Genomic DNA, 11,596 nt, shown 5'->3' on the forward strand with positions numbered 1-11,596 from the left:
TTGGAGGTGTTTGAGTAGTTGAAGGGGAGAGGGAGTAGAGTGGCAAAAGAAGGTATATTATTTCAGATAATTAGACTTAACCTTAAGGTGTTTATTTATGGATTTTTTATTGTTATTTAGTTTGATGAATTGTTTCCAATTTAAGTTTAGGTCTGCCACATCTTTTAGAACTAGGTGGAACCAGAGTGTTTTATATTTACTGTATGATTTTCCTTTGCAGGTGAAGAGCCATGTTAGAGCATCATGAGCTAAGTTGGAGTTGGGATGTCTCAGTATATGGGCTAGGAATTGAATGCGTTTTTTCTTTAGAAGAATGTGAATAGGGGTGTGCCTTGATTTCTCCCATAATTTATCATTCGATATTACTCTGGCGTAGAAAACACCATTTATAATAACATCTTTTCGAACTTTTCTCTAATCACCTGAAATCTTGATTGCTTCTCTGTATCCTAAAGTGTTAAGTAAATCGTTATAATATTAATATCACTGGGCAAATATAAATGATTATCTATTTAAGAAAGTCTTAATCAATATTTAGATCTAATATCTACCATATATTATAATGAAAAGGATTAATCGCCGGGGTGGCCTAATGGGTTAAATATATGCTTGGAAACAGAAAGACGCAGAGGACGCAGGTTCAATCCCGCAAGGAGCATAAAAACTTTCAGGTTTTTCTTCGATGACTAATGTGTAAAGGCATATGGTAAGATGAATTTCGGAGCTTAGAAATGAAACCCCGGTCACCGACAGGCCTGGACAGCCGGGTGCTAAGGATACTTGTCCAATAAACAAAATGTTGGAAACAAATAAAAATATGTATATGAAAGCTAGGGCGTTCCCTCCAAGCGAAGCACAGGGTGTAGACCAACATCCTGCGAAAAGTAAAATAAAGGTCAAAGCAAAGAAAACAAGATTAGCAAGTTTGAATATTGGGACACTTAAAGGTAAGACAAGAGAATTGGCATCAATGTTGAACAAGAGAAAAGTTGGTATAGCGCGCATACTAGAGACGAAATGAGAAGGTCAGAAGACTTTAATGATAGGAGAGGGGTATAAATTGTACTATAATGCAATCGTTAGCAATAGGAACGGTGTCGGCATCATCCTCAGTCAAGATCTAACCTCCTCAATAGTAGAAGTCAACAGGATCTCTGATAGACTAATGAAGATAAAACTCTGCATTGTTCAATCAATACTACACATCCTTTCAGTATATGCTCCTCAAACGGGCTGCAAGGAAGAAGAGAAAGATGCCTTTAGAGCTATCCTTGATGAAGCTGTAATGGAAATCTCTAAGGATGACCTAGTCATAATAGGTGGAGACTTAAATGCGCATGTGGGAAGAGCAAGAGACAGCTACAAAAAGCATCATGGTGGTTTTTGAATTTGCGCAAGCCTTCGACCTTGCCTTAACCAACACTTACTATAGGGAAAAAGACAGTCATTTAATAACATATGAAAGTGGTACAAGGAAACAGATAGATTACATGCTAATCTCTCGTAGAAGATTAAAAGATGTAATGGACTGCAAAGACATCCCAGGAGAAGATATAGCCGCCCAACACAAGCTACTAGTCATGGATTTACACATCACAAATAAATCCACTCAAAACAAGATAAAACTGGAACCATGCATCAAATGGGGCAAATTAAAAACAATGACAAATGCCTTTGCAATTAATGCAAACATTGAAACAATAGATTCCTTACAAGTCAATGAAAAAAGGAGGACAAACCTTTCACCCAGATTAATAGAAACTGCTAAATCAACACTAGGCTTGACAAGGGGAGGTAACAAATAATACAAAGAACTATGCAGGGGCCCCTACAACGGAGGGGGGGGGGGTCCGAATCAACTGCTTCAGTAAATTTGAGTGGGGGTACTTTTTTTTTTATAATTTTTTTATTTTAATTTTTTTTAAATTAAAAAAAAATTTTTTTTTTACATCCATCATGATCATGTGATTTCTGGTTTATAAATGTAATAATAAGACCCCCCCCCCCACCACTTAATATTTAATTTAATATATTGACGGAATTTTGGTCTGTTTAGTAAATTTTATTTAATATCTCGTAACCAAGCCTTCTGGGGGAACAGGCAACAAGAAGGCAATATGATGGCCCTTATTAAGCTTATTGCAGATTCTGAACCTATACTAAAAATGTATATACAGCAAAATGAAGAAAGAAAAAAGGATAAAAAAATAAGGGATTAAAAACGAAATTATATCCAAACCTATTATCATATAACATAAACATTCTCATTGAAACCATTAAAAATATGGTTATAAAAAAAATTCAAAATGAGATTACATTTAACAGGTGCTTTTCAGTCGTAGTTGATGGCACATACGATGTTTCGAAATCAGAAGCAATAGCTTTGATAGTAAGATATGTTGAAAATAGTGAGACGCCGAAGCCTGTTGAAAGACTGATTGACATATATTGTACGGGAAATACCACAGGTCTCGATATAAAGCATAATATAATATCCAAACTTGGATCGATGAATTTACCCCTTGAATATCTAGTTTGGCAAAGTTATGATGACGCCTTAAACATGAGTGGAAGAATCAGTGGTGTGCAAGCCTTGATTAGAGCAGAGGCGCCAAAGGCAGCTTTTATTTGGTGTTATTGTCATCGATTAAATTTAATCGTTGTTCAATTATGCCAATCAATTAAAGAACTTCGAAATGTTCTAGGAATACTAGATGAGATTTATGTCTATTTTAATGGTGTAAAAAGATATGAGGTACTCAAAAAATTTCAGTGTAATGATCTGAAAAAATCGCAACGATTTCTACGCGTCAAGAATACCACTCGGTAATAGTTCCTTATTTATTTAAATTTTAAATGTTTTTTTTATTTAGAAGCTGGCTATCGTCATATAAAGCTATTGTAATTTTTTTTCAACTTTATGATACCTTGAGGGCAGCTTTAACAAATTTAAAGGATTCTGAAGATCCTGCCACTTCCACTATGGCTAGTGCTATAGTCTTTAGAATAGAAAAATTTGATTTTATCTTATCACTTTGTGTTTTGGATAAAATATTGTTGATAACAAGTTTGGCTTGTACAATTGCAAACCATTTCGAAGGATATAGGGTATGCAATAAATCAAATTCAATTGGCAAAAGATTGCTTGATTAATTTGAGAAGTATAATATAAATCATTGTCTTAATTATTTTTTAATCTAATAGACAATACCACTGAATTTTTGGATGTTTTTTCAAAGGCGCAAGATTTTATGAAGGAGAGAAATCTACCTTTTGATTTTGAAAGTTCTAGACTTCAAACATTACATTCCAAAAAGGAGAGGTATATATATACTTACATCATTAAATATAGAAATTTTTTTAGCTTTAAAATAGGTGTGTTTTATGCTGCACTCGATTTAATTATAATGCAGTTTAACGTAAGATTTAATGATGATTCAATGAAATTTTTACATCAAACATCATTATTTACGCCAAAGGGAATGGCATAAAAAATCAATTATTAAAGAATATATCGAGGATATCTGTGAATTTTACAATTTGAATTCAAGTCAAATTTTCGAAGAAATGTTGAAGTTTAGAAATATTTATAAGATGGCCAAAATGGGGAAAGTAATTAGTACTCATGACTAGTGTTGCGTAATCGGCTAATTTTAGCCGACTAAAAACGGCTTAGCCGAGATTTTAGGTGGAAAAATCGGCTAAGCCTAATTAGGCTAAGCCTAAAAATCGGCTAAACCTAATTAGGCTAAGCCTAAAAATCGGCTAAACCTAATTAGGCTAAGCCTAAAAATCGGCTAAACCTAATTAGGCTAAGCCTAAAAATCGGCTAAACCTTAGGCTAAGCCTAAAAATCGGCTAAGCCTAAAAATTGGCTAAGCCTAAAAATGGGCTAAGCCTAAAAATTGGCTAAAATAAATTAGTCAAAATTCTGCATCGATGCTTAGCATTAATTATTATTTATTTATTTTAGTAAAATAATTTATTTTATTTATATTTAATGTAAATATTTTATTATTATCAACAAATAAACATGATATGATTTAATATTTTTTATTTATATTATTATATTTTGAAATGAAAATAAATTTATTTATTTGATGTTTTTTTAATAAAAAAAATAATATGCTGCTATATTGTAAAAATGTAATATTCTTTATAATATAATTTATTAGTGATTTTCACAATCTTCTTTGTAAATACATCTTTTATTGAGGAATTATATTGTAAATTTTATTAGATAAATAAACAATCTTTTCGGTGAAATCTTTTATCATTTTTTTAAAATTATCTATTTATTATTAAATAAGGTGGATTTTATGAAACTTTTTTGATGTTATTTTATATGATCTTTTTAAGGATAATATTTTAATGTGACAATTGTCATAATCGTTCTTTTATAAGTTTTTTGAATTTTTTTGAAGGAAGCATGTTAAAACAAGTATTAATAACATGTGTAAATACAAATTTAGTGAAGATGTTACAATGAAAAGTGACAATTGTCATAATCGTTATTTTTAAAGTTTTTCGAATTTTTTTGACGAAAATATGTTAAAATAAGAATTAATAACATGTGTAAATATAAATTTAGTGAAGATGTACCAATGAAACGTGACAATTGTCATAATGGTTAATTTTAAAGTTTTTTGAATTTTTTTGACGAAAATTTGTTAAAATAAGTATTAATAACATGTGTAAATATAAATTTAGTGAAGATGTACCATAGAAAAGTGACAATTGTCATAATCGTTATTTTTAAAGAGTTTTGAATTTTTTTGACGAAAATATGTTAAAATAAGTATTAATAACATGTGTAAATATAAATTTAGTGAAGATGTACCAATGAAAAGTGACAATTGTCATAATCGCTATTTTTAAAGTTTTTTGAATTTTTTTGACGAAAATATGTTAAAATAAGTATTAATAACATGTGTAAATATAAATTTAGTGAAGATGTACCATAGAAAAGTGACAATTGTCATAATCGTTATTTTTAAAGTTTTTTGAATTTTTTTGACGAAAATATGTTAAAATAAGTATTAATAACATGTGTAAATATAAATTTAGTGAAGATGTACCATAGAAAACTGACAATTGTCATAACCGCTATTTTTAAAGTTTTTTGAATTTTTTTGACGAAAATATGTTAAAATAAGTATTAATAACATGTGTAAATATAAATTTAGTGAAGATGTACCAATGAAAAGTGACATTTGTCATAATCGTTAATTTTAAAGTTTTTTGAATTTTATTGAAGAAAATATGTTAAAATAAATATTAAAAACATGTTTAAATTAAAATTTAGTGAAGATGTGCCATAGAAAAGTGACAAGTGTCATAATCGTTATTTTTAATTTTTTGAATTTTTTTGACGAAAATATGTTAAAATAAGTATTAATAACATGTGTAAATATAAATTTAGTGAAGATGTACCAATGAAAAGTGACAATTGTCATAATCGTTATTTTTAAAGTTTTTTGAATTTTATTGACAAAGATATTTTAAAATAAGTATTGATAACATGTTTAAATAAAAATTTAGTGAAGATGTACTCTAGATAATCGACAATTGTCATAATCGTTATTTTTAAAGTTTTTTGATTTTTTTTGACGAAAATAGTTAACTTGCATCGATATTGATTTTAAAATAGAAAAAAAAGTTTACCCAAATTTTAAACAAGATTGTCTGGTGAAAATTGGTAAAAAAATAATAATTTCTAACTTAGGATTAGATATTATGATATAAATTTTGCATATTAATTTCTGACTAGATGTACAAATGTAATAAAATGCCAATTTGCTCCTGTTTTTGGGGAAGAATCTATTATTACCATATGTTCTTCTATGGCATATACTCAGGCAATTTAAATTTTACAATCTATATTTTTACCCATTTACATCAAAGAAATTTTAAAAATAACGATTATGACAATTGTCACTTTTCTATAGTACATCTTCACTAAATTTTTATTTAAACATGTTATTATTACTCATTTTAACATATTTTCGTCAACAAAAATCAAAAAACTTGAAAAATAATGATTATGATAATTGTCGCTTATCTAGAGTACATCTTCATTAAATTTTTATTTAAACATGTTATATATACATATTTTAAAATATTTTCGTCAAAAAAATTCAAAAAACTTTAAGAATAACGATTATGACAATTGTCACTTTTCATTGGTACATCTTCACTAAATTTATATTTACACATGTTATTAATACTTATTTTAACATATTTTCGTCAAAAAAATTTAAAAAATAACGAATATGACAATTGTCACTTTTCATTGTCTTCACTAAATTTATATTAACACATGTTATTAATACTTATTTTAACATATTTTCGTCAAAAAAATTCAAAAAACTTTAAAAATAACCATTATGACAATGTCAATTTTCTATGGTACATCTTCACTAAATATTATTTAAACATGTTATCAATACTTATTTTAACATATTTTCTTCAAAAAAATTCAAAAAACTTATAAAATAACGATCATGACAATTGCCACTTTTCTATGGTACATTTTCACTAAATTTTTATTTAAACATGTTTTTAATACTATTTTAACATATTTTCTTCAAAAAAATTCCAAAAACTTATAAAATAACGATTATGATAATTGTCACTTTTCTATGGTACATCTTCACTAAGTTTTTATTTAAACATGTTTTTACTACTTATTTTAACATATTTTCTTCAAAAAAATTCAAAAAACTTTAAAAATAACGATTATGACAAATGTCACTTTTCATTGGTACATCTTCACTAAATTTATATTTACACATGTTATTAAAACTTATTTTAACCTATTTTCTTCAAAAAAATTCACAAAACTTATAAAATAACGATTATGACAATTGTCACATTAAAATATTATCCTTAAAAAGATCATATAAAATCATCAAAAAAGTTTCATAAAATCTACCTCATTTAATAAAAAAGATAATTTAAAAAAAATGATAAAAAAATTATAAAAGATTTCACCTAAAAGATTGTTTATTATCTAATAAGATTTACAATATAATTCCTCAATAAAAGATGTATTTATAAAGAAGATTGTGAAAATCACTAATAAATTATATTAAAAAGAATATTATAATTTTACAATATAGCAGCATATTATTTTTTTTATTAAAATAACATCAAATAAATAAATTTATTTTCATTTGAAAATATAATAATATAAATAAAAAATATTAAATCATATCATGTTTATTTGTTGATAATAATAAAATATTTACATTAAATATAAATAAAATAAATTATTTTACTAAAATAAATAAATAATAATTAATACTAAGCATCGATGCAGAATTTTGACTAATTTTTAGCAGATTTATATAGGCTTAGCCGATTTTTAGGCTTAACCTAATTAGGCTTAGCCGATTTTTAGTTTTAGCCGATTTTTAGGCTTACCTAATTAGGCTTAGCCGATTTTTAGGCTTAGGCTAATAGGCTTAGCCGATTTTTAGGCTTAGCCTAATTAGGCTTAGCCGAAGCCGATTTTTAGGCTTAGCCTAATTAGGCTTAGCCGATTTTTAGGCTTAGCCTTATTAGGCTTAGGCGTAGTTTTTAGCCGATTACGCAACACTACTCATGACCTAGTTCAAGAATCTAAAGATTTGTCAGATTCTGAGAATTGTAAATTTATTTAATTAAAATATTTTTACCAATACATTATTTAGCTTCTTCTGATGATGATGATAATTCAGGAACTTACGATTAAGATTGGAAAAACTATTCATTTATTTTACCTTATCGTTTATTTTTAAATTTTTCTGCTTTCCCTAATTTAAGAATTTTATATAAATATTTATTAACCATTCCCACAACCTCATGTACTGCCAAAAGAGTCATGAGTAAAATTAAATTAATTAAAACAAGACTGCGCAGTACCATGAAAGATTCTTTTCTCAATAATTTAACCATATTATCAATGGAAAAATTTTTATTTAAACAATTAAATACTATGAAATTATAAATTTTTTCGCTTTCTCTTCCCCTAATTTATGTAAATTATTAATTTAAAAATAATATTTATAAAGTTATATTTTTTGCATTTTATTTATATTATATATTAAAAATTGATGCAATAAAAATTATTTTTGAAATTTATGGGTGTCATAATTATCATTTTTTTGGGGGGGGGGGGATACTTTTCAAGGGGAACTTTTCATGGGGGTATTCTGCTTCATTCGCTCAAAAAGTGTAGGGGCCAATGGAACTATGGAGGTGGAATGAAGAACAAACCACTATACAGGAGAAAAAAGCCCTTTATAAAATATGGTACAAATCCAAAAGCCCAGATGACAAGACAAGATACAAAAAATCCAAGAGAATAGCTACAAAGGCGAAGGCGGTGGCTAGGGCCAAATCTATGGCATACGATGACATATATGACTACATACCAAAGAAGGGCAAAATAAAATATACAGATTAGCCAAACGAGAAAAGAATTCTAGGGATATAAACGGAGCTCCGAAAGTAATCAAAAATAAAGATGGGAAATTCATAATAGAAAAAGAAATAAGGAATAGATGGAAAGAATATTTTCAGGAGCTTCTCAACTTTAATCCCCACATACTATATCTAGATGAACACTCCCCATGTCAAAACCTTGTACAACCAATAAAACAAGAAATAATCATATGCCTCAAGCATATGGAAAACAACAAAGCTAGGGGTCCAGATGATATTCCAATAGAAAGCCTTAAAGCACTAGGAGATGATGGAATAAATTTCTTCACAAACCCATACAATAAAATACTTGGAAATGAAGAGGTTCCTCTAAAATGGGGGCAGAGCTATCTAGTTCCTATCTTCAAAAATAAAGGGTATCCACACAATTGTCAAAATTACAGGGGCATAAAACTAATGTCACACTCTCTAAAACTATACGAAAAAATATTAGAAAAAAGATTAAGAGACATAATCGAAATAGGCGAGACTCAATTTGGCTTTATACCTGGAAGATCAACAACTGATGCTATCCACGCAATTAGGCAAATGAGTGAAGAATACAGGGAAAAGAACAAAAAGCTACACATGGTCTTTCTCGATCTAGAAAAGGCCTTCGATAGAATTCCAAGAAAACTTATCTGGTGGACGCTACGCCACAAAAAGGTTCCCGAAAAATATATAAGAATAATACAGGATATGTATATGGGCCATACAACAATGGTCTGTAGCACAACAGGTACATCAGCAAGCTTCACAATATCCGAAGGAGTTCATCAAGGGTCGGTTCTCAGCCCACTTCTCTTCATTACAGTAATAGATGTATTAGCACAGTCTATACCTCAAACAGTCCCGTGGAATATGATATTTACAGATGATATTGTGATACTTGCCGAATCCAAGGATGAAATGAAAGAAAGATTAATGAGTTGGATAAATATCCTAGAAAAGCATGGACTAAAAGTAAATAGAAGAGTATATGGTGATAGGAGGAGATAAAACAGAGAGTATTGATATAAATGAATGGCAGATATCGGCAATTGAAAGCTGCACATATTTGGGCTCCACTATACAAACAAACGGCACAATAGAAAAAGGGATAAAGAGTAAAATTAATCAAGGGTGGTTAAAGTGGAGATCTTTTTCTGGAGTGCTATCTGACAAAAGAATCCCACACAAATTAAAGGGAAAAATTTACAGTTCCATAGTACAGCCAACTATTCTATATAATTCGGAAACATGGCCAACCAAGAATGGAGATGAGAATGCTGAGGATGATTGCTGGGGTAACAAGAAAGGATAAAGTGTGCAGTACAAGAATACTAAGTAGTGTAAAGGTAGTGCACATTAAGACTAAGTTAATGGTAAACAGACTTAGGTGGTATAGGCACACATTGAGAAGGCCTATGAACTACATAGGAAATAAGGTTGAGATTTGGAAGTGATGGGCAAACGTAAAAGAGGAAGGCCAAAACTTCACTGGGGCCATAAAGTTAGAGCCAATATAAAGAGGTATAAATTAGATAAAAGAGATTGTATGAATCACATAAAGTGGAGAGAGATGATAAGGAGCTTACCACCAGAAAAAGGTGAAATCTAAAGAAAAAAAAAATTATAAGGAAAAGGATTATTAAAAATTGCATATCAATAAAATTGGAATAAAATTAAATAATTTTTTAAGAATGCATTCACCAAGCATAATCTTTTGGCCAGAATGAGAACGAACCAGGCAAGCAAACCGCTACAGCTTGGTCTTATGTATGGACACTTTTAAATGCATTAAATAAATAAATCGTCAATCTAATTATTGCAACTTTCTGATTACTATTTTTACAAATCAGTAATGCGAAATGTAATGCTATTGCTTTTTTGGGAAACGTATATGGCATTAATTATAGTCAAAATTTTCGTTTCACACAAATATAAAGTTAAGAAATTTATATCCAAATTTAACTGCCCCAGAAAAATCCACAATGATATATAAGACTGAAATTTATATCATTTTGTTTGTATTACAATTTGTGTAAAGGAATTTATGAAATTTGTAATTTTTTTCTTGATCGTTTTAAAGAAATTTCTCGGTGATATGAATCTGTTTCATGATTAAAATTTCCTCCCATGACCCTCCTCCCTTCTTAACTATTTAATTAATGAAATATTGGCGACAATATCTATTTACTAATCCCAAAATAAAAACTTAAATTGTGAAGTGAAGATATCCAAGTCAATATTATAATGCATTATTAGAAAGTAAAATAAAACAAAATATTTCTAAAATTATGTATAAAAAATTAGCTTTAGCCTATATAATTTATATAATTTAATTAGAGATCTGCAAATCCTGGTCCGAACGGGCTTTGGGCCAGACCTAATTTTTTTTCAAAAAAATCGGCTAGAGCTAGGTCACGCCTAATAATTTTAAAAAAAATCGGGCCGAATTTAAATTTTTATATATTTAATTTTATGAAATAAATAAACATAAAATCCTTTAGGCAAGGCAATATTTTCTATTTCTAGAATATTTTTTTATATTGAAAATATATCAAATTTTTCTTTTTAAACAAATTCGAGACGGGGGACAAATAATTATTATTTTGGGCCAGAATTTTTGACATATAAAAAAATTCGGGAACGGGCCGGGATAATTTTTTAACAGGGCAGATGGAGATGACTATTTTCAATCTCAAAAATTGATATTAAATTAATTAAGAGTATATAAGAAACTTTTGCCTAATATATTCGAAATATCATTTTTAAATAGTGGTCCCTCAAGTGAAGTTTCCTAAGGCGCTGTATATGAAAATTAAAAAATTGGGGTGCGATGATTACAATTATCAATTAAAAAATTTTTTTAATAAATGCCGTGTTTAATCTTATTCAATTGTTTTTATATATTTTCTTAATGAATGATCCACGTTTCCTATTAATAAAAAAAATTTCTTTCCATTCATATTCATATATTTTTTATATATCTAATCTAAGCAATGACCAAGGGACTTATACTACAGGAGGGAGGGTGGTATGACTAAAGATTGTCAAAATTTAAGAGGCGGGGGATGAAGACACTTTCATCATTAAATAAAATTAGTAGGAGTAATTTAGATTCGAATTTCTATTTTGTCCATTTGAA

At 28.6% G+C, this 11,596-nt stretch overlaps 1 protein-coding gene across 1 annotated transcript; it reads left to right on the forward strand.

The window, feature by feature from the left end:
* Positions 1 to 1,331: 1,331 nt before the first annotated feature.
* Positions 1,332 to 9,283, forward strand: LOC135929348 (uncharacterized). The gene is made up of 5 exons (XM_065465886.1): positions 1,332 to 1,794; positions 2,086 to 2,167; positions 2,326 to 2,633; positions 8,603 to 9,011; positions 9,163 to 9,283. Exons 1-5 carry the CDS (start codon positions 1,332 to 1,334, stop codon positions 9,281 to 9,283), a joined length of 1,383 nt encoding a protein of 460 aa, XP_065321958.1.
* Positions 9,284 to 11,596: the final 2,313 nt, after the last annotated feature.

This window comes from Gordionus sp. m RMFG-2023, chromosome 1 (genome assembly GCF_954871325.1).
Source record: "Gordionus sp. m RMFG-2023 chromosome 1, tfGorSpeb1-WG-v2, whole genome shotgun sequence".
Lineage (NCBI taxonomy): Eukaryota > Metazoa > Nematomorpha > Gordioida > Chordodea > Parachordodidae > Gordionus > Gordionus sp. m RMFG-2023.